This window comes from Cibotium barometz, chromosome 29 (genome assembly GCF_041138505.1).
Source record: "Cibotium barometz isolate CiBa-2024 chromosome 29, ASM4113850v1, whole genome shotgun sequence".
Taxonomy (NCBI): domain Eukaryota; kingdom Viridiplantae; phylum Streptophyta; class Polypodiopsida; order Cyatheales; family Cibotiaceae; genus Cibotium; species Cibotium barometz.
Window position 1 is genome coordinate 52,667,324 of NC_141074.1, and position 24,921 is coordinate 52,692,244.

The 24,921-nt window shown below is 41.1% G+C and overlaps 1 protein-coding gene across 1 annotated transcript in view; it reads left to right on the plus strand.

The window, feature by feature from the left end:
• The first annotated feature begins 23,497 nt into the window (after positions 1–23,497).
• Positions 23,498–24,921, plus strand: part of LOC147622352 (CBS domain-containing protein CBSX2, chloroplastic-like) — a 61,842-nt gene continuing 60,418 nt past the window's right edge. The window contains exon 1 of the mRNA XM_086823456.1: positions 23,498–23,873. Coding sequence (XP_086679582.1) covers positions 23,592–23,873 — 282 coding nt within the window. The 5' untranslated portion in view covers positions 23,498–23,591. The remainder of the gene's footprint in view (positions 23,874–24,921) is intronic.

Sequence of the window (24,921 nt, forward strand, 5' to 3'; positions counted from 1 at the left end):
CACCCCGATACTGCCACTCAAGCCATTCCAAAAATGGGGTCTAGGCTTTGTAGGCCCATTCAAGCCAGCAGCTCAGAGAATAGAGAACAAGTATATACTGGTAGCTAAAGATTACTCATAGAGTGGGTAAAAACTAAAGATTACTGCATAGAGTGGGTAAAAACTAAAGCTTTAAAAGATTGTAAGGCATCGTTAGTGGTGGCAAAGTTTCTGTATAAAACTATCACAACAACATTCGGATGCCCGATCAAGATAGTCAACAACCAAGGGAGCCACTTCCTTGATGAAGTGATCAAGAAGCTAACAGAGCAGCACATGATTATGCACAAGAAATCGACAGTCTACTACCCCCAGGCTAATGGTCAAGCGAAATCCACAAACAGAATCTTGAAAGGAATTTTGGTCAAGATGGTAAATGAAAATAGGAGAGACTAGGACACAAAACTGCATTTTGCATTACGAGCATTCAAAAAAGCTTATAAGAATGCAACGGGATTTATGACAGTTAATATAGTGTATGGACTGGAAGTAGTAGTGCCCATGGAGTTCGTACATAGCTAATGGCCAAGAGATTGACACATCATCGCCTTTATCCACCACACACATTAATATCTCATCTCCACTATCTAAGAGTGGATTCACATGCTTTTGCTTCTCTTCACACCCCCCCTTGGTACACAAATCTTGTGCATCTAGGCACCACATTTCCAACACCCCCCCCTTGGTGCCATCTTGGACACTTGGGTGAGAGGTACAACACATAGGAATCTAGTCCTAACCAGGCATCTTGGCCTCACACACAACTAGGCATCTTGGCCTTACACATAACCTAGGCATCTTGGCCTTACACAATTTACCATGGCTACATCATCGAGCAGGTAGAAACAATATAAATAGTACAAGGGTAGGTGAAATTCCATAGCTTCAAAAAAGTCTTTCAGTGTCCTCCCCTGGATAGGAGGCTTCTCCCACATTCGCTTGTTGAGGTTGATTCTTTGACCATCAATTACTCTCCATGTGTCCCAGCTTCCCACACGATGCATTCAAGCTTTGGTTTGTTCTTGAACTTTCATGTGTTGATTGTGTGACCCAAAATGCCACAATGATTGCATCTAGGCTTAAATTCCCTTTTACTAGCATAGAGTGCCAAGTCCCTTGATGAGGATGCTCCATTTTCATACTTGCTTTTCATCTTTTGCTCATGTTCAAGCAATGAAGCTTGTGCATCATTTAAGGTTAAGTTAGAGTTGTTAGACAAGATTTCAACTATGTTGGCATACTCTTCTTTCCTTTCACAACTAGCAAGCAAAATAGCTTTAGCTTCATCATCATCACGTACTTTACCAATGGTAGCAGGTTGTTGTTTAATACTTTTATACTTGTTGATGTGGCTTGTTAGATCAAGGTTGAGTTGATACAATTGCATGAGCAAGTAAACTTTGGAGTGCTTTTCTTGTGTACCAAACAATGTGTTTAGCTCTTCCCATGCCTCCTTGGCCTTCTCAATCCCACTGATATGATGAATTGTCTCATCATCTAATGCAAGTGCTATGAGTCCCAAGGCTCTCTCATTTTTCTCATTACATGTGCTTCCTATGCTTACTTGAGTATCTCTCCCTTGAATTATTCCCCATACATTTTTCTTCATGAGTGCATACATGATCTTTGACTGCCATCTGTGAAATCTCACCCCATTAAACTTGATGATTTCATCTTGGGCCATGGTGAATAGGGGGTCTTACCAGTGTCCATGTCTATGCGGTGGTACTCTTGGCAGTGTCTACCCTTTACAAATAGGATGACAATGATTGGTTTTGCATTCAAGACATATGGCACATTAAAGTAGTGACATCCATTATAATTTTGATGCAAAAACTTTGGGTTTAGTGACCTATGACCAGCAACACAGGAACACTCTCTTAGGCTTTTGATCTTTCTAGCAAATGAGCTGGAAAATAACCTTTTGATTTTGTAGTTATAATAGCATTAGACTAAAAATAGAAGGATAAGAAACGTGTACTTGTTGTGAGCCGTCACACAACGATGATTTGCTTGGAGAGGCTTGGTCGGGCAAGAGCAAGGGGAGCGGTCAGTGAGCAAGGAACTAAGCTTGCAGAAGTGTCGAGCAAGAGCGAGGAGCAAGTTAGAGGGTATGGCCTCCATAGCAAGCATGAGGTTTGGAGAGTGCAATGTGCTTTTAGTTAACACTGCCATAATGCTCCTAACCCTTGACGAGAAGAACTCCCAAATTGGTGCGATTAGCAACCTGGACAAGCTATGAAGATAAAGATGCCATAGAACCTCCACATCCATAAGTACGTAGGCTCTGATACCAAGAAGAGAATTAGGGAGGTATGCTTGAAAAAGAAGGGGAGCTATGGGTGAAACTCCATGGCGTGAGAGAGAGAGAGAGAGAGAGAGAGAGAGAGAGAGAGAGAGAGAGAGAGAGAGAGAGAGAGACAGATGAGAGATGTGACAATGCTCAAGCACGACTTGAAGAAGTTAATGGCTTTTGATTCATTACCTGTAGCCCAATAGGCTCAATATAAAGGCATTTGAGTACATAGCTAATGTCCAAGAGATTGACACATCATCGTCTTTATCCACCACACACATTAATATATCTCATCTCCACTATCTCTAAGAGTGGATTCACATGCTTTTGCTTCTCTTCACACCCCCCCTTGTTTGGTACACAAATCTTGTGCATCTAGGCACCACATTTCCAACATAAGAAAGTCAGAGCAAGAAGGGAAAAACCTCCAAAGAGGATTCCAATGGAAGCAAGTAGCAAATGAAGGAGGATCTAGCCGCGCTAGGTAGATCTGCATCGTGGTCCCAAAAGCCAGAGCAGTAGCACGAGGCAACCACTACTGTTGTGACATTACACTTAGAAGTGCAACCTCCACAGCTAGAGTTCTTGGTGACCACCTCGATGGTGCCAAGCCAGTTGAGCTTTCCAAAAAGCTATAGAGCTAGACTGGGTGCACGGATCAACACGATGCATGAAAAATGGACTCAAAGAGATTGCAAAGCTACAATCCATCATCAAGGAGAATGATGTCGCATGTGTTGAGAGCACAATAGCCTTGCAAGTCCTTATGAGCCAACAGGAACCTTTACACAAGGAACTGTGCAGAAGGAGGGAAGAGGCTGGCAGATTAAGGAAAACAAAGAAATGACATGCGAAGGTAGCTTAAGGAGCTCCAATAGGCAAACAAAGAAATGAATAAGGACGTGGATGAGATGAAGGAAAACATGGCTAGGAAGAACCAGGATGCCCTGCAAATGGAGGATGAACTAAACTAGGCCATAAAAAGGCAAGCAAGAGTGGAAGCAGCACAGGTGGTCCTAATCCGCGAGAGCACCTGAAGATCATGAGGGATGTCTAGAATAGGGCCAGACAAGGATAAAATAGAATTGATGAAGGCAGAGGCAAGGCTAGCAGTACTAGATGCGGAGGAGTATCCGAAAATTTATGAGCTAGATGCAAAAAATATGAGCAGTGGAAGAGTCATGCAGTAGAACACCTTAAGGAGGTGTGGGGGGGGTTATTTGGAAAAACTAACATCGGTAATGGAAGCACCCACACCTTCCTACAAATAGATAACTCCCCACCAGTCAAGAGATGGAAACCCAAATGGAGGATCTGTACATCTGGATCCGGCTCCACCAACCTCAGGCTAACCAGCAAAGGTGCTCAAGGCATTAGCCTCAAGTGGATTTGAAAAAGAAGCGGGCAGCAAAAATAGAGGTGGCGCCAAAGCAAGACTAAAGAGCTTCATAAGGAGAATGAAAATATGCATGAGGAAGTGGAGTGGAAAAAGAAATTTGCTATCCTAAAAGGAGAGGGAAAGAAACTTAAACCAGCTGAAATAGACAGAACAGGAAAGGAGATCGTACTGTGGACCAACTCTGCACTAGACCTCATCCCGACAAATGAACTAAAGGAGCATGCCTGGGTAGCCACAAAGAAGTTTAAGGAGAAATCAAATGATAAAGCATCTCTACGTGTCCAGATAGAGGAACTAGAAGTGCTCATCGAAGAATACAAAGCACAGCAAAAGCAAGACGGCCAGTCTATCAAATCCTTTGAAGAAAGAGATAGAGGGCAGCCACACCCACAAGGGTGACTAGACACAAAGGAGGAAAGATGAGTATCAACAATGAGCTAAAAATGGCATTAACAACAATGAGCTAAATGTGGTATTAACAATAGCAAATGCTAACATGAGGAAAAAAGCCCAGAAAATGGATGCCACCACAGTGAGGAATTGCAGTCCAAAGACAAGATGGTTCAAGAGTTCCAAAGTTGGGCCAAAAGGGAGAAGAAGGCACAGGAAGATGTCAAGCTGCAAAGAGGAACTAGGCCAAAAAATCTTGAGCACCTGAAAGAGGCGGCTCTCAAATGCATGCACCAGTTGGTGCACGATGCAAAGAGGAACTAGGCCAAAAAATCTTGAGCACCTGAAAGAGGCGGCTCTCAAATGCATGCACCAGTTGGTGCACGATGTACAACAGGCAAGTCCATGAGGCCTTCCAACTGGGATGACATAGCCAAATTTATAAACCAGTTGGAAGTGCCTAAAGTGGCAGAAGACAAGGTCAAGGCCCTTTCCCAGTAGTGTGGTAGGAGGACAAGGCTGAAGCCTTTTCCTCGGATCCAGAGCCGTTCGGGGAAGCAATGGGATGTTATGACTCACGAATCCGAGTGAGGCAATGGCTCATTCAAAGAGCAATGCTGCCAGTTCCCCTCACCAATGGAGTCAACTAGTATACAAAGAAAAGGGGATTTCAACACTAGAACAATTTATAAGACCACCTTATGGGTGGAAGTGGAGCTAAGGTAGCAGAAGAGAGCGAAGAGAACCGAATCAGACATAGCCAAATTCATGAACCACTTGGAAGTGCCTAAATTGGCAAGGCAAGGCTAAGGCCCTTCCCCAACAACAGTGGCAAGACAAGGCCGAAGCCCTTCCCCTGGATCCAAAGCCGTGCGGAGAAGCAGCGGGATTGAGGAGGCAATGGCTCATTCAAAGAGAAACGTTGCTCACTGCCCCTAGTCAACTAGCAGACAAAGAAAAGGGGATTTCAAGATCACAGAGGGCCACCCTAGGGTGGAAGGGGAGCCAAGGCAACAGAAGAGAGCTAAGAGAATTGGAACATATCATTTTTGAAGACGATGCTATCTATCCAAAACAGATAGAGCCTCATGCCTTTGTAGGCGGCATGGCAGTGGATGCAATGAAAAGAGCTAAAGCAGAGTATCCAGAGGCATGGCCCATTGACGTGAAGTTCAAATGAGCTGATGAAAGAATAGGGCTCAAGCATGCCTAGGTGAGTAGTAGGAAAAGATCTTATGAGCCCATTGACATGAAGTTCAAACGAGCTATGAAAGAACAAGGCTCAAGCATGCCTAGGTGAGCAACAAGAAAAGAGCTTATGAGCCCGGATATAGCCAAGATCGGACAATAAAGTTTGTTTCAGGGGGGGCACTACTACATAGGCTGAACCAAAAGAAGGAGGGTGGAACAAACTATAAAAGACTGGACAACATGGTCCAGAGTCCAGAACAGTCCGGACCCAAAAAAGTTTTTAGAGCAACAGTAGGAATAGTGGGCTTCACCCTACTGACACAACATCCACCGTGATCACCAAGTGTTGGTAGCTAACTAGCATGTATGGCACCACCCAAACTTCTTCCCGTTTGACAAACTATTATGTGTTAAGCTTTCTTTGTTGTAACAACTTTGGTAATGGCTTCTTGTTGCAAATGGGTAGTACCCGGATTGATGAGAGTAGTGAAGGAGATTATTCTCAGATAGAGAGATAGACATATAGATGAATGGATAGTTGAGCTTAGGAGTTCATGAGCTAAGTCATGGCTAGTGTATTGTACACTTAAGAGATTAAGTTAATATTCAAGGATGTTTTGTGGGTTAGTCTCTGTCTTGTCTCTGTCTTGTCTCTATTATGCACTGCATAGCTCTGTATATTCCGTGTCCATTATTCCATGTTAATTGCATGCATGTCTGGATGTTAACTCCTATTCGGAATCGTGAAGGTTTTAGGTACTAACCTATGCGCAGTCATGACTAACTCCCCTAGGCATGAGCAGACTAGTAGCTCAATGATGTGCATTGTCTTGTCGCATTGGGTATAGGTTCACTGCTCTTCAAGAGCCAACTAGGTGTGGTCTAAAACCACGCGAGTGCCAGGTCTTGACTAGACACCAACAAAAGTAGAAAGGCTATTTTTTAAGCCTTATATATACAAGTGATAATAAAGCAACTTAATCATCAAATTATGATTAAGAAAAGCATAAGCTACTTAGGAGAAAGCTCACAAATATGGTGCCTCATTCTTAGGGGATTGAAGTTTGATCTCTACACACAAGGTAGTCATGTTTTTACATATGTGGGACCACCAAGACATTGCTAAACACCATGTATAATCATATCTTAAAAGATGACCCATAGAAAAATCCGTAAAGATGAATGATAGGCAATATTATATGTGACGTTTCCTCATTTTCTTCAAGCTTTTCCCTCACTTTTCCACTACACAAGCCTTTGTATAATGGTTTCAAAGCACCTAGTTTTCCCAAAGGTCCTTGTTGCTTTTGCTTCCTTCTTTGTCTAAGAGTCCTTTGTAAGCCTTCCTTGTCTAAGAGTCCTTCGCAAGCCTTCCTTTACGTTGGCTTCTCATTTGTAAGCTTTAGATTTTCTCCTTAATTAATACATTGGTTGATGCTACTGACATGATCTTGGTGCAAGGAGAAATCTCTCACCAGTCACTTACCTTTCAAACTAGAAATGAATGACATGTGAAAATAAATCAACCATGGCAAAACCATTTTAAAAACATGAAAGCATGAAAAAATTAACACAAGACAAAGTATTAGAATTAAATGACATGTGCAAATAAATCAACCATGGCAAAACCATTTTAAAAACATGAAAGCATGAAAAAATTAACACAAGACAAAGTATTAGAATTAAATGACATGTGCAAATAAATCAACCATGGCAAAACCATTAAAAAAACATGAAAGCATGTAGAAATTAACAGAAGACAAAGTATTAGATGCAATCTCTCTCTCTCTCTCTCTCTCTCTCTCTCTCTCTCTCTCTCTCTCTCGCCTTGACATGAGCATTTCCACACCCGGGTAATTTTGAGATTTCTTCCAAAATATCCCAAGGAGCCATAATTAGCTTTCCTTACAAAATTGATCTTGTCTTTTACAAAAATAACCATAAGTTTTGCAACTATGGTTATAACCATAAATAACTACACTCACATGTGCACAAAATATAGCATGCACTCCCGAGTTGGAAGTCCTTTGGGCGGGCTATCTAAGATGGCTATTAGTTGTGGACTTAAGGTTTACAAAGCATCAACTATTGCAGAGTAATTTCTTGAAAGATAGTCTTCAAGTATATAGAACTCCTCCCCCTTATGATTAGAGGAAGGCTCTACTGGGACTCGCAACTCTTGGGACCCACTATTTACTATTGCTTGCAATCTAGAGAATGACATGGGGGCTACTTGTTCTTGTAACCACAATAACTCGACCATTGGTGAAACATAGATTCTTCTTAGAAGATGGGAAGGAGATTATTGAGCTCATTGTAAACAAGAGTAAAAACTACACAACAACTAAAAATAATGTCACAACAACAGGTACAAAGAGTACACACACTAAATGAAGGGTGATTATATTAACACCTTTAAATAATGTTGCCATATTTATTGATCGTTTTAAGATAATTTATTTTATTCTCATAATACTAATTTTAAAATTAATATTATGAGAAAATTATTTTTAATATAATTTATCTTTTTCTCATAATATTTATCCAATAAATATATATATATATATTATACACACATATATATTTACACACACACACACACACACACACACACACACACTTACTCCATTTATGCTCATATGACACGTGTAATGGCACAAATTACATGATAGCCTACTTTACTAGTGTTCTTTACTTCAACTTTTTCACATTGGACCTATGGGTTGTTTGCAAATCTATCGCGCCTTTGTACACATGAATGTTCATCATAACCCTATAAGGGATGATGGTGGGCAATTACGTTTTTGTGGCACCTGCTGCCTATGGGTTGCTGTGACTCTACTGCACCTCTGTACACGATTGTTCATCATAATCTTACAAGGGATGGTGGTGGGCAGTAACATTCTTGCGGCACCTACTGCTATGATGAGGATGAAAGACTCCTCCGCTCTGCCTCAGTCATGACCCATATATTAGAATGGAGGTAGATTGTTTGACTCACTTAGCCTTTCTGGCTTCTTATTGAGCATTACACGATATCTCTCACCCTTCCCTCTACAAGGAGTCCTTCTACCCAGGTACACAAGTACTTAAGAAAAACACTATTTTTTCATACCTGAATAAGCTGGGATTTTGTAAGTAATCAAACTAATCTATGGAACTATGTCCATGGGCATCATTATGTGTTTTAACTCTAAATACAGTTGGATCAAAGCTTTGTTTTAATTGTTCTCTGCATGGTAAGTATTTGATAAAAATGAAAGAGTGTTGCTTTGAACTATGAATACACATGGTTATGAACATGGGTTCATTCTAGCCATGATCATCACTCTATTTAAACTACATCTACTCATACTAAAGATACGCTACAAATGGTTATGAGTTGCCCAACCCAAGGCACACATTAGATTTACAACTATCCTCTGAATCCCTGCTGATACAGTCCAACACCTTGCCCTCCTCAACTTGAATTAGCCGATCCTCTAAAATGTCTTCTTAGGTCAAATATAACTCTGAAAAACTGTGATCTTCAACCCTACCTCCTTAGCTAACCTTCTTTGACAACCTGCTGACCTAAACTGACCCTAGCTGACTTTCAGGCTGACCACTACCTTACAGTAATCCGATTCAGCTAACTAAAGCTGACCTTTATCAAATTCTTGTTCTCTCTAGACCCTCAAATTTTCCTCCAAAACCAGCAATCTTCAATCCTCAAATTTTTCTCCAAAACCAGCAATCTTCAATCCTCAAATCTCTAGCTCTAGGACCCTACTGGATATGTCAATTGTCCTCTACTAACTCTTATTTAGCTCAGGTGTGACTAAACTGATTCAATTGACTCAATTGATTCAGATCTCCTTACCTCTATGTCCTTTGACACTCACAGAACTTTAAACACTTCAGATCTCCTTACCTCTGTGTCCTTTGACACTCTCACAGACCTTCAAACACTTCAGATCCTACAAAGATTGAACACTATAGTCTCTTACCTCACTTTAGCTGCCCTTCAGCTATGATGATTACCTAAGTCCTATGTGGTTCAGCTGATTGATCTGACTCATATATTTCCACTTATGTATCCTCTTAGGCTTAAAAACCTTCCAAAACCTTAAGTCTCACAAAGATTTAGCCTTATGACCCCTAAACCAACATCAGCTACTATCTTCTAGCTGACTCTATTAGATATCCTTCAACCCACAAATTGTTAGACTGACTTATGACTGTCAAACTAGACATAAAATAGCTTCCTCTCAACCTAAAAAGAATAACTCTATTCTTCCACACCCTGACACAATGGGTTGTGACACTCACCTGACACTATCCGGACATTGATGACTCTTAGCTAATGCTATCTGACTCATACCTGACTCAACATACTTTAGATCTTCACTCACAAGTGTTTTTACAATCTTACTGAGATTATTATAGCCTTATTAAGTTTTGAGAGTCTGTTTCAAATAGTAACATCTCATTGAAACCTACAAGGTTTAGCTCTAGGGGTACAGCTCCTTAGAAATTGTATGCAGGTTTGCAGTTACATAGCAATGAATACTTTGCTATCTTTAGCTCACTTGGTCTACTCGTACTGAGGGGAAGTACACTCCCCTTTCACCTATTTGATGTGGTTCTATTCAGGTCCTCCTTCTACGTTTGTATAGTAGGATTTCAAGATTGATAGAGACACAGGATGGCTCATAAAAAATTCATAAGATCTGTAAGATATTAATGAACTTTTTAAATGGAGATTCTTTCAACATAAATTTAACGGTGACTGTTGGATAAACACATAACAACTGGATGTATCAGTACATGCGGTGTTCAGTGCTACTTGGGCTTACATAATTTAGCTTGGTTAGGCTTTTTTGTTTTTAACTCGCGAAGATAGGGTGACATCTATAACATGTGGATAGGTCCACTAACACCTTTAATATGCATTCAGGCTAACAAAATATTTTGTTTGTTTGGACCTACCTTCTCTTCTCTTGTGATCAATTTCAAACAATCTTCCCTTGGTATTTTAATTTTATTTCCACTAGATGCAACTTGTCATCATTGATCCTAAATTCTACATGACTCATAGTTGAACTTGTTTCATGTATAACATTTCTTTTAAATCAAGATGGTACGGCTTCATGAATAGTTTTATCTATTCATCTGTGGATATTGTATATGTTTAAAATAGAAACACACACCTATACATAGGGTTTGCCTTAGGGAAAATTGGCCTACCAGTCTTGATCCCCTTTTGTGCCAGTCGTCGGTAACTACCCCCTCATTGTCTTTATGCATTTGGTTGCTGAGACAAATGATAAGGTTGGGAGTACTACCCTCTAGCCGGGGTTATGGCTCACAATCCTTATGCTTTTAGCTGACTCGTTGAAGGAAGTCATAACTACTTTGTTACCTTTCTCATACTTGACTCTTGACTATGTTAATTGGAGATTTAACCCAAATATGGCCATTGTAGCACTAATTGATTGCTTGGCTGGCATTACCAAAAGATTCCAATTGGAGTATAATGTCCATCAAGACATAGCCCAAATTCTTCCATTTATTTATGGAAAGATTAAAGGGCACTCCATGCAACTGGCTGGATAAGGAATCCACTTGGATGACACATAACACCTTAATAGAACTATGCAAGATTATGGATAAATTTATGATTGTTGGGTTGGACAAAGCACCCAACAACATGTCACTTATATGCAAGCAACTAGCATATAGGCGCGTGTGGCAAGACTTAAATTTAATCCATGTTTACTCATCAATTTCATGAGGTAGTAGGCCCACTCTCATGGGGCCTACTGCCTCATTTTGAGTTTGGTGCCTAGGTTGGGGTGCACACACACACTTACACGTGTAATGGCACAAATTGCATGATAACCAACTTTACTAGGGTTCTTTACTTCTGCAACTCTTTCACATTGGACCTATGGGTTATTGCAAATCTGTCGTGCCTCTGTACACGAATGTTTATCATAACCCTACCTATGGGTTTCTGGCGACTCTGGTGCACCTCTGTACACGATTGTTCATCATAATCTTAGAAGGGATAGTGGAGTAATATTCTTGCGGCACCACCTGCTGCTATGATGAGAATGGAAGACTCCTTCGCTCTGCCTCAGTCATGACCCATATATTAGAATGGAGGTAGGTTCTTTAACTCACTTAGCATGTTTACCTTCTTATTAAGCATTACACGATGTCTCTCACCCTTGCCTCTATAAGGGCTCCTTCTACCCAGGTACACAAGTACTTAAGAAAAACACTATTTTTTCATACTTGAATTAGCTGGGATTTCTGCAAGTAATTAAACTAATCTATGGAGCTATATTCATGGGCATTATTATGTGTTTTAGCTCTGAATATTGTTGGATCAAAGCTTTGATTTAATTGTTCTATATGGTAAGTATTTGAGAAAAATGAAAGAGCATTGCTTTGTACTATGAATACACATGGTTATGAAAGAGTGTTGTTTTAAACTATGGATACACATGGTTATGAACATGGGTTCATTCTGGCCATGATCATCACTCTGTTTAGACTACATCTTCTCATGCTAAAGATACGCTACAGATGGTTATGAGTTGCCCAGCCCAAGGCACACAATAGTTTTACAACTATCCTCTAAATCTCCTGCTGATACAGTCCGACACCTTACCCTCCTCAACTTGAATTAACTTATCCTCTAAAATGTCTTCTTAGGTCACATATGACTCTGAACAACCCTAATCTTCAACCCTATCTCCTCAGCTGACCTTCTCTGAGACAACCTGCTGACCTAAACTAACCCCAACTGACTCCACTACCTGACTGTAATCTGATTTAGCTAACTGCTGTGCTGACCTCTGTCAGATTCTTCTCCTCAAGACCCTCAGATTTTCCTCCAGAACCAGTAATCTTCAATCCTCAAATCTCTGGCCCTAGGACCCTACCAAATACGTTAGTTGTCCTCTATTGACTCTTATTTAACTTAGGTCTAACTAAACTGATTCAGTTAACTCAATTGATTCATATCTCCTTACTTCTGTGTCCTTTGACACTCACATATCGTCAAATATTTCAGATCCTACAAAGATTGAACACTACAGTCTCTTACCTCACTTTAGCTGACCTTAAGCTATATGATAACTGCTTGAGTCCTATCTGGTTCAGCTGATTGATTTGAATCAAATCTTTCCACTTATGTATCCTCTAAGGCTTAAAAACCTTCCAAAACCTTAAATCTCACAAAGATTCAGTCTTATAACCCCTAAACTGACATAAGCTATCTTTGAGTTAACTCTGTTAAATATCATTTAGCCCAAAAATTATTTGAGTGACTTCTAGCTATCAAACTAGACCCAAAATAGCTTGCTCTCAACCTAAAAAGGCTGACTCTATTCTTCCACACCCTCACCTGACAAATTGTGACACTCACCTGACCCTATCCGGACACTGATGGCTCTCAACTGATGGCTCTCAACTGATGCTATTTGACTCATACCCGACTCAACATACTTCAAATCTTCACTCACAAGTGTTTTTACAGTCTTATTGAGATTATTACAGTCTTATTGAGTTTTGAGAGTATGCTTCAAATAGTAACATCTTATTGAAACCTACAAGGTTTAGCTCTAGGGGTGCTGCTCCTTAGAAATTGTATGTAGGTTTGCAACAGTCTTATTGAGTTTGGAGAGAGTATGTTTCAAATAGTAACATCTTATTGAAACCTACAAGGTTTAGTTCTAGGGGTGCTGCTCCTTAGAAATTGTATGTAGGTTTGCAATTACATAGCAATGAATACTTTGCTATCTTCAGCTTACTTGGTCTACTCTTACTGAGGGGAAGTACACCCCCCTTTCACCTATTTGATCTGGTTCTATTCAGGTCCTCCTTCTATGTCTATAACAGGATTTCAAGATTGATAAAGACACAGGATGGCTCATAAAATATTCATAAGATATTAATAAACTTGCTAAATGGAGGCTCTTTCAACATAAATTTAATGGTGACTGTTGGATAAACACATAACAATTGGATGTATCAGTACATGTGGTGTTTAGAGCTACTTGGACTTACATAATTTAGCCCCCGATGGAATGTGTTTAGGGAGGTGCTTTTGGAGTCAACCTTTGTACTTGCACTATAGTTTCTACATGCTGACGGGACTATGGTGTATACTTTATGGACATAGCACTTGGGGATTGTAGTGTGAGAGACAGAAAGTTATAATTTAACATTATGTAGGACTTTGCTGATGCGTTTATGTATCTCATGCAAGAAGCATTAAGAAGCTAGAGTATGGCAAGCTTGAAAGCGTGAGCGCTATGGCTAGCCTCAGAGGAGAGCAAGAGAGGGAGATAGAGAACGTGCAGGAGTAGCAACAAGGAATCAACGCCCTACCTTTTACACGACTACCCCTTAAATGGGTGTTTCTAGATTCTTTAATAAACACCCCATTCACACACCTAGCCCCTGATCTAGGTGTTTCCCACGTCACTTCAATTAACGTCACATTTAAGATGGATGAGAAGAGGTGAGTGAAAGAGTGGATTGTAGTCATCTTAGATTTTAAGTGAACCACCATGAATTCCCTAACATAGTTACATGTGTGTGCACGTAGGTCTCTGTTTTATTCATCGCCATCTTTATGCACCCCCATCACACCATGTCTAGTCACCCAAAGTGTGATAGGCGGGGCGGCGAGGTAGCTGCTAATCACCCAAGTTTTGAGGTGGATGATGATGTCTTCATAGAACCTAAACCACAAGAGGGAACCCACCCATACATGTTGGATCAGATGGGAGTCCTATTTGATACGTTCTAAGCATAGTGAGGCTTTTACAATTTAAGACCAGAGCTTTGTATATGGCATTCATTTCATTGCCATTCGTTTTAAGTAGTGTAATCATTCCATATTCACTATCTTTTGTATTGTCGTACATTCAATGGCCTTGTAAATGAAAGAAGCGTGTATGGTAGGTGGTTACTCGAGATGTTCACCGATCAAGGAGGGGATGCTGTTCTCTTTTGGTTTGCGGGAACTGGGACCCTTGTTGCTAGAGCATGTAAGGAACTACATTGGCATTGCGTCAGCATCATGGAGTGGGATGAGGTGTGCTTTGTTTCTTGTATATGACCTCTTTTACACCATCCCAATGATTTAAGGCAACATTATTTCAAGGGAGACATCACTAATTATGCTCGACAAGAGCAATAGAGGGACGTGGGGACCTTGTTTCCACATGATTCACCACCACTTTCCTCCACCCATCCAATTACCCATGAGCCCAACAAGGTGGATTGCTTCCTCATGGCTCCATTTCTATTGAGATATCGAGTTCATCTAGTGAGGCGGTGGACACTGATGACCCGCCTAGGGGATAGGCCCCACACTTGCACCACTGGCATAATTGGTGAGATCATGGGTGATATGCGGCCAGTGGGATGGCAGGCTGTGTGATAGCCATTCTCGAGACTGGCATAGTTATAGCGCCAGCTCATTTAGTTGGGTTCACACTATAGAGAACCCTAGTATGTATTTGGTTGAGTACCTCTTCATATAGTGTGTACTCTTATCTTTGTATATGGTGTGTTGAGTGTTGTGTGAAGAAGAAGAAGATTTTCAGCCTCTCACCTTGTGTGTTCTCTTTTAGGGTTTTGTGAGTGTGTGTGTGCTTGCAAGAGCTCAAGCTCTCTTCCCCCCTACATCTTTTCATGGTATCAGAGCCTGGTTCATGCTAAGGGCTGAGCTGTAAGCAAGAGAAGCACAGGAAGTGGTACGAGGGTAAGAGCTTCAACTACTCTTCCCTATTTATGTTGGCGACGTCGTCGGGAGCTCTACGGGAGGCACCGAGAAACGATCTCTGATTGAGGAGCTTTCTTCGTGGGAGTAAAGTTATAAGGCAACTATCCAGTTCTATCGGACAAAATTTTGGTGCCGAAAATGCGTTTCAGGCGCGTTAGGACCTCCGTTTTTCAAAAAGCAGGCGATTTCGAGCACTGCTACTACGGGTAAACTTTGTTTTAAGAACTGCAGGAAGACAGATTGGTTGTGCAGACATTGTGTGTGCTGTAAGGAGGTCAACAGTTACCATTGGTTGTATGTATGCACATTGAGATCACTGGTTTTGTGACATTTGAGTGTAGTACAGTATCGCTGCTGACTGCAGAAAATACAGCAGTTTGTGCAGCACAAAACCAGAGTGCTGTTTCTGGTAAATTTGTGTGTCTGGCAAGATGTCAAATGATGGCATAAACCAGATTGTCACTGAGAAGCTTAATAAAAATAACTTCCATGCTTGGAGGTTTAGATTGACAAATTTCATGATGGGAAAGGGTTACTGGACTACATAGAAGGGGAGCATGAAGAGGCACCGGAGATACCGAAGATCAATCCGATTGCTGCTGCAAATGTGAAAGACTTCAAGGATTGGAACCAAGGAGCCAGAAAAGTTATGTATTGGCTCTCTATCAGTATACAGGACACCATGATTGGGCACATACAGGATGCCAAGTCCCCCAAGGAGGCGTGGGACACCTTGGTAAAACTCTATGAAACGAATAGTAAGGCACGAAAGATACAGTTGAGGAATGAACTTCATACACTGTGGAGAAAAAGAGTATGTCTGTGAATGACTATGCATTGAAGATCAAGGGTATTGTGGAATCCCTTGCATCTATTAGCGTTTCAGTAGATGATGATGATAAGGTGGAAGTCTATCTACGTGGTCTCAGGCCACAATACAAGGCGTTCAAGACGTCTATTCAGACTCGGGAAAACATTTCCAATTTCACAGATTTGGTGTCTATGCTGATTATAGAAGAGAAGAGCTTGGGTGAAGACCAATAGTCTTCACAAAACAAAAACAGTTCAGAGCAACAGGCCTTCTACACAAGTTCAGGAAGAGGACGAGGTAGAGGAGGCCGTGGACGCGGCCAAGGAGGTGGCCAAACAGGTAATCAGAATTATGGCCAGTAGAGCAGCAACAACAACAGTCCCATAATTCACAACAACAACAACACGTAGGTGGAAGAGGCCAATTCAGAGGCAGGGGGGGAGTCAAAGAGATCGTGGAAATCGGCAAAGGCAGTATAATGATAAACGTGGATGCTTTTATTGTGGTAAACCTGGACATGTGCAGGCAGATTGTTATAAGAAGCAAGCTAACATGCAAAATGGGAAATTGCAACAAAACAACTATGCATCCTTGAGTAGAAACAATGAGGATAATGAAAGGTTGTTTGTTATGTAGCATGTCGTTCATGCCATGTCTGAAAATGTTGAAGCAACACATAAAGATGATGTATGGTACATTGATTCAGGTGCTTCGAACCACATGACAAGTCATGGGGAGTGGTTCAAGGAGATGAAAAACCTTGAAAGACTAGGTTTTGTGGAAACAGGGGATGACACTGCTCATCCAATTGCCCATGTTGGAGATGTGCCATTGTCTATGCAGGATGGCAAAGTGAAGTACCTTGCAGATGTACTTCATATTCCGAACATAACAAAGAGTCTAGTTTCAGTTGGCCAGATGATTGAGTAGGGTTTACAGGTTCGGTTTAACCCTGATGGTTGTTATGTGAAGACTTTTAAAGACAAGTGCAGGTTGGTTGCAAAAGGACACAGAGTGGGCAGAATGTTTACATTGAATGTAAACATGCCTGAAGTGAGTGCTGCAATGTTTACAAATGGTTCAGGAATTGTTGCAGACATAGACATTTGGCATAAAAGAATTGGACATGTGAATGTGCAGAGAATGAAGTCTATGCAGACTAAAGGAATTGTGACAGGGCTGCCAAAGTTTAAAGTTGAAGGTATGCAGAAAATATGTGAAGCATGCCAATTTGGAAAGCAAACAAAGCATGTATTTCCACGTGACAGAAATATGAGCAGAAATGCACTAGATGTTGTGCATTCAGATGTATGGGGTCCTATGAAGACCATGTCTATGGGAGGCTGCAGGTATTATGTGACATTTATTGATGACCACACAAGGAAAGTGTGGGTATACTTCATGAAGGGGAAGGGTGAGGTGTTCACTCATTTTTAGAATTTCAGAGTTATGGTTGAAAAGCAAACAGGGAAATATGTAAAGTGCCTAAGGTCAGATGGAGGGGGAGAGTACTTCTCCAATGAGTTCTCTGAATTTTTAAAGAAGAATGGTATTCGGAGACAGTTTACATGCAGATACACTCCACAGCAAAATGGAGTTGCTGAGCGAAAAAACGAGCACATTACTGAGATTGCGCGAGCATTGATGGGAGAGAAGAATATGCCGCATAGCTATTGGGTTGAGACTGTTTCTATAGCAATTTACATCATGAATATGACTCCAACTATAGCCATACATGATGTAACTCCAGAGGAGAGGTTTACTGGCAGAAAACTTGATTTGTCTCATCTGAAAGTCTTTAGATGCATTGCATATGTGCATGTGCCAGATGAGCTGAAAACTAAGCTGGATCCAAAAGCTGAAAAATGTGTGTTTGTTGGGTATTCCCTTGAGCAAAAGGGATATAGCTGTTCTAACCCTGCTACACGTGAGTTGAGAGTAAGCAGGGATGTTGTTTTTGATGAGATCAGCAGCAGCTGGTATGTTGCTGAAAAAGAAGCTGTTGGGGCTGATGTGAGTGGAAATGTGGTTGCACAGAATGCAAGTCAACAATCACAGTCTTTGAGTGGACCAGGAGAGTCCTCATCTAGTGGTTCAGTTGATAGACCATGGAGTGGCAGGTTGCGTCATCATACCAATCCTACAAATGTGATTAGTACATCACATAAAGGCAAAGAGAAAGTGATTGAGCCCCTTAGTATGCCTGACATTTCTACAGGGCATTCTCATGTTGATGGAGAGTCTAGTGGCTCAGAGATGAGCCTTGATGAGGATCTTGGGATACCAGCTATGAGAACACCTGGTGTAAAGAAGGCTATGGAAGCCATGAATGCAAAGCTGTGAAGCCATGAATGCAAAGCTGCGAAGATCTGGGAGAATGAAGAATCATGTGCAGAGGTTTACCTATGATGGTTATGTGGCACATTACTATGCATACATGGCAAAAGTTGTACAGGTTGTTGAGCCCACATGCATTGATGAGGCTATTGGAAATGTGTGTTGGGAGAAAGCTATGGATGAGGAGATGGATGCACTATATGGAAATGAGACTTGCGTTTTAGTGCAATTGCCTAAAGGCAAGAAAGCCATTGGATGCAAGTGGGTGTACAAAGTAAAACATAACAGTGATGGAAGCATAAGCAGGTACAAGGCTAGATTGGTAGCCAAAGGATATACGCAGACATATGGCATTGATTATGAGGAAACTTTCATCCCAGTTGCCAAGATGGCAACAGTGAGAGTTGTGATTGCAGTGGCTGCATCAAAGCAATGGTCTTTACATCAGATGGATGTAAAAAATGCATTCTTGCATGGGGATTTTCAGGAAGAGGTGTATATGTTGCAGCCACCTAGTTATGAGGATGTGAGTCACCCGGAGCATGTTTGCAGGTTGAAGAAAGCCTTGTATGGCTTAAAACAAGCACCAATAGCATGGCCTGACAAGATTTGTGAATATCTTATCACTATTGGCTTTCATGTAGCCAATGTAGATTTCTTGCTGTATGTGAGACATAGTGATAGAGGGGTTGTGCTTGTGCCTGATCATTACGGGGGACCATGATGCAGAGATCTTTGATGTAAAGATCTTGCTTAGATAGAAGTTTGAGAGATGAAGGATCTGGGTGAAGGATCTGGGGGAGTTCAGATATTTCTTGGGCATTGAGGTGATTAGGTCACCACATGGTATTGGATTACTGTGCAGAGACAGTATGGCTTGGACATGTTATCCAAGTATGGAATGACAGGCTGTAAGCCTATCTCAGGGTCATTGGATCAGAATGGCAAGTTGAGTGCAAATTCAGGAGAGATTTGGGAGGATCCTACTATGTATAGGCGCATAGTAGGAAGCTTGATCTACATGACGATCACCAGGCCAGATTTGAGCTATGCTGTTGGCTTGGTGAGTCAGTTTATGCAGGTTCCTCGGAAGCCGCATTTGGATGCATTGAGACGCATACTGAGGTATGTGAGGTCTACTTTGCATTGTGGACTATTTTATGAAACTGGGACAGAGATATGTGTACATGGGTACACAAATGCTGATTGGGCTGGTAGTATCTCACATAGAAGATCTACTAGTGGCTTCATGTTTTCTTTGGGGAGTGCTGCTGTGACTTGGAGCAGCAAGAAGAAGCCTACGATTGCTCTATCCAGTACACAGAGGCCGCGAGTACAGAGGTGCTGCTATGGCAGCATGCGAGGTAGCTTGGTTGAGAAAGCTACTTGCAGATTTGGATCTATCAGTGGATAGACAAGTTGTCATTTTCTGTGATAACATTAGCAGTATACAGTTGGCCAGGAACCTAGTTTTTCATGCTCGCACGAAGCATATAGAGGTCCACTACCATTTTGTTAGAGAGAAGGTTTTGGTAGGAGACGTTGACCTTGTTTATGTTAGCACACAGGATCAGGTCGCTGACATCTTCACCAAAGCATTGGGTACAGAGAAGCTCTGCAAATTCAGGGTTTCCCTTGGTGTACATGAGATGGAGTTGAGCTCGAGGGGGAGTGTTGAGATATCGAGCTCATCTAGTGAGGCGGTGGACACTGATGATGACCCGCCTGGGGGATAGGCCCCACACTTACACCACTGGCATGGTTGGTGAGATCATGGGTGATATGCGGCCAGTGGGATGACAGGCTGTGTGACAGCCATTCTAGAGACTGGCATAGTTATAGCACCAGCTCATTTAGTTGGGTTCACACTATAGAGAACCCTAGTATGAATTTGGTTGAGTACCTCTTCATATAGTGTGTACTCTTATCTTTGTATATGGTGTGTTGAGTGTTGTGTGAAGAAGAAGAAGATTTTCAGCCTCTCACCTTGTGTGTTCTCTTTTAGGGTTTTGTGAGTGTGTGTGTGCTTGCAAGAGCTCAAGCTCTCTTCCCCCCTGCATCTTTTCAATTTCGACATGTAATGCCTCATATATCCCTCATGCTTCCTCATATGATGCCCTCATCATGGGCACAACGTCCTGAACTAGCGAGGCTGCTATTCCCACCTGTACCATTTGGTAGAGCTACCCGCGAGACGCCCTCTTTGATGTAATCCATCTCTTGTAATGCCAAAAAAATTGTTGATTTTGACCATTTTTTAAACACTTTTGTACACTTACATTGTAGTTGAAGTTGCTATGACATAGTAGTTAATTGAGTTAACAAGAGAGAGAGATAGAAAGAGAGAGAGAGAGAGAGAGAGAGAGAGAGAGAGAGAGAGAGAGAGAGTTTAAGTGAGATGGAGATTGTGTTGTCTTTGTGTGCCGTAAGTCATCCTCATAGACATTAGATATTTTATATGCTTTCAAAAGTTATTTTTATATGATATTTATGTAACCTATAAATAGAGTAGAGTTTGTCATCGACGACTATTATGTGAGGGATACATCCCACCCCACCCACCCCTTATTTCTTTATATTGGCATCGGTTGGGCATACACTCTATTTTCATGGCTTCATCCACCAATGCCTCTAATAATACGCCATTTGCAAGCATCTTAACTAAAGCTCTTGCATCTTTTATACACCTTAAAGAAAAGAGAACCAAAATCGGATGCCCTTTGGGAGGCATAGAAAACCACGTCATAAGTGCACAAGCTCTACAAGAAGCTTAGAACAGAGAAGGTGGTAGACCTTGCAGACAAGAACATGTTAGAGGTGAAAGTGGCAACAGTCCCATTGGGATGTGGAAAGCCTTTGGCATTATTGAAGAGGCAAAAGAGGCTCTTCTTCGAGGAGAAGTTTCCACCTTCATTGCGAATTTGGGGTAGTCAGAGTAGTCAAAGATGATAGCTAGGTGGTTGTCATAATATGCAAAACTCTTGTAATTTTCTTTGGAATATAATGGAAGTTTCATATTTCTATGGTGTCTTTAAAAAAAATTTGCTATGAGATTGTAGTAGATTGAGAGAGAGAGAGAGAGAGAGAGAGAGAGAGAGAGAGAGTAGAGAGAGAGACCGCTGCCTTTAAAACCAAAAAGCGCTCGCTGAAAATTGCTCGCCATAAAAATGCACCCCCATGGAGACACGGACACAATCCTCACATTGATTATGATTCTCATGACTTATCCTTCATATTCAATGGTGAGAATCTATGTCTAAAAGGATTACAAAAAATTTAGTGGTTGTGCACTCCTTAGCCATACCCAAGTGAAGTGAGCCACGAGAAAAAAGGAAAACAGTTATCTAGTCATGGTTAATGAGCTTACTCCTAAACCAATTTCCAAGGACACCTTGCGTGAGCCATTAATTTCACAATTTTTTGATTGTTTTATGACTGAGTTGCCTCCTTGATTACCTAAAGGGAATGTTAGTCATAACCTTTATGGTCAAGTGGGGATGCCTATGCAACCATTACTTACACATAGAAATGTGGGTGATATTATTATTTTATTCCATATGTGTGACATATGTTTATTGATGATATTTTATGTGTGGGATGCGACTTTTATTCATATCATTTTCTATGATTAATGTGTTTAATTAGTTGTGTGCACTGGTATGATATAGTCACGATTAATGTGTTTAATTGGCTTTGTGTGTTATTTTGATGTAGGCGATGATTGAGTGGCAGACTATTTGTTAGTCGGGTGGAATACCTCTATTATGGTTACATATTTTGGCACTTATTTTTGGAAGGCTAAGGCCTCAAACCTTTGTACATACCAATTAGTATTTGTACTTTTGGTAGGCCCAAGACTTTATATTTTTAGCTTACTATATTTTTTGGAAGAACTTGTACGCTCAAAAACTCAAAAAGCTCTTATGCTTTATTTTTGTGAGTTATCTTTTTGAAAAGCAAGCTTTAGTACATATAAATATGGATAGTGGTACGATAGGCCACACTCATCCAGGGGAGATTGAACCCAATCTTGTGTCAAGAATGATCTCTCTCTTTTCATGTTCATATATTTAGGTATAAATTTGTTTACGTAAGTTTCATGCTACTAATTTGTTTCAAATCTATGGTTTACTCTAATTCTTGTGTTTGAGAAATAGAATTCTTCTCCAAGTGTCATAAAGGTCTTGACAAGATGTTAACCATAGAAAAGGTTTTGTAGCGCATAATCTTCCAATGGTACTATCAGTTTAAATATAGCTTAGATCCAAAATAAGTATAGCTTAGTGAATCTACACTATGTAATTCTTTTATGTAGATAAGGGTATAACTATGTAATTATTTTACGTAGAAAATTAATGCAAGCACTTGAGTTTATTGTTGTATTTTTTTAGCTTCTTCATTTTATCATTCTTTGATTTATTTTCAATGCCTTTTAATCTCATAGTTATATTCTCATGCTTCTACACACCATGTTTTTTCACCTCTATGAAGAAGAGATTTGTGCACGTTCACACAACAAACCAGATTGTTAGGCAAATGGATAAGCTTTGTTTTCTAGAGGGCATTTTAAAGCAAATAGCTTAGAGTTTTGATTGTAAAGGTTGTAACATTCAAAGCATGTGATTAAAGAAAAGAAAGGCAATGCATGTTGTTAATTCTTCACTCTCTCTCTCTCTCTCTCTCTCTCTCTCTCTCTCTCACACACACACACACACACACACACACACACACACACACACACACACGGATACCTTCCTCTCCTGAAAGGGAAGATTATTGCCCTTAGTGCCTTCATTAGAGAGGAACTCTCGAACTCACTCTACCATTCCTACAATTTTGCCGTTGGTTCTTGATATATTTTATATACAAACACTCTGTTATTTGATTGGTCTCATAGGCCGTTTTCGGCTTTAGCGCAAGGCAATCTTCTCTCTCTCTCTCTCTCTCTCGGGTTGCATAGTCCATCTTTAGCCTTAGTAGCACAAGGTTATCTAATCTCTCTCTCTCCCCTTGAGCAACAATTTTGCTCAATGTTTTATAATTTCTTCAATTCAACTTAAAATATACTTGAACCAATTTCTAACATTATAGAAATTAAAGTACATTTATACTAAAATGCAATTATATACTTGACCATTAAATCTAATCAAATTACATTTATATTAAAATGCAATTATTTATTATATCTTTGATCATCAAATCAAATCTAGACAAATTGAATACCTGAGTTTGATGATTTAATTTACAATGGTCTATCAGCAAACACGTCTCTAAACCCGTGAAGTAAAGATCAAAGCCTCCTTCACGAGGACTTCTTCCTCTCTCCTGCGGCCTCGCCATGGATCTGAGCTTGTGCTGCGTGCCCTCATCTTCATCGAGCTCTTCGGCTGCTGCGGTGGCGGTTTCTTTTTGCGGCTGCGGCGAGCCCGCTCTCTCGCCCTCCTGCTGCCGCCCCCCCTTCTGCTCCGCCATGGACAGCCTCTCACGCACTACCACGTGCGCAAGCCTGATCACCAGATTGCCCCGTCATCAATCGCATAGGCTCATCCACCAATCACGGAGGTCCACGTGTAGTTCCTGGAAATGGCCTCAGGCTGCTTTGATGGAGAACGCCATTCCGGTAAGGAAAACACCCTTTTGTCCAATTTTTGTGACTCTCAATGGTATAATACTCACCCCCAGAAAGCTCATTTTTATGCTATTGTTTGGTACGAGGCATAATTTTTCATTAGAGCCCAATGTTGGAGTTGAAGGAGTAATGGCCGTTGGGATGCCGGTTTCTGGTAAGGGCATCTGGTGGTAAAGGCCAACTAGCGGCAGCCAGGAGACCTTTTCCAGGAAACGTGTCCAACTGCCTGCATTTTTGGCTGTCATGGTCTGCAGGCGCCGCAGCAGTTCACATGTCAGCTACTTTGGGGAGGGGGGGGGTGCGGAAAGAGGTGTTCACTGCGCCATATGACGACCATAAGAGTTGGGAAGTCTTCATTTGACTATGTACCTTCAAAGTTCACATCCGAGATGGGCAATCTCCATTTGGCTAGGAACCTAGTTTACGCTCTCTAGCCTTGATGGTGGGGAATAGCTTGTGCTGAAATGTTACCCATTTTTGCCAACAAGCGAGAGTTTAATGCTTGTATTTCCCAGTTAAATGAATGCAGGGGAGGTAACTTTGAATGGGGGTCCATTCAATACCAGCTTACACCATCAAACGAGGAAACAATGCCTTGCTTGCCCGCCAATTGGATGTTACCACGTCATAGCTTTTTGGTCTAAAAACATGGATGATGCTGGCAAAACTTTTGGTACCGCTTTGGCATTGAATTGGGGCGGTTTAGTTGAGGGACTGGTATGTATGGTGGGAATATGGCCGATACCCTACCTCTGCCATTATCAAATCAGGTCGTATCAAAGTGTGCAAGAATCTTCTTAGAGTAAATCGCAAGTGCATGTTCTTGAGCTGCCTTTCGACAATTAGTTCGACTCTAGGAGCCATGAATCGCAAACCCTTGTGATGAAGGATGGCTCGGGAAAAAGTTCAGCTATGGTTAACCTAACCTGAAGGTCTTAACCCTGGTTAGCCTTGGGACATAACATAAACCCTGAAAAAGATGGTGCTACTCATGTATTCAATTTATTGTGAGTAATAGATTGTTTTTGTCATGTTATCC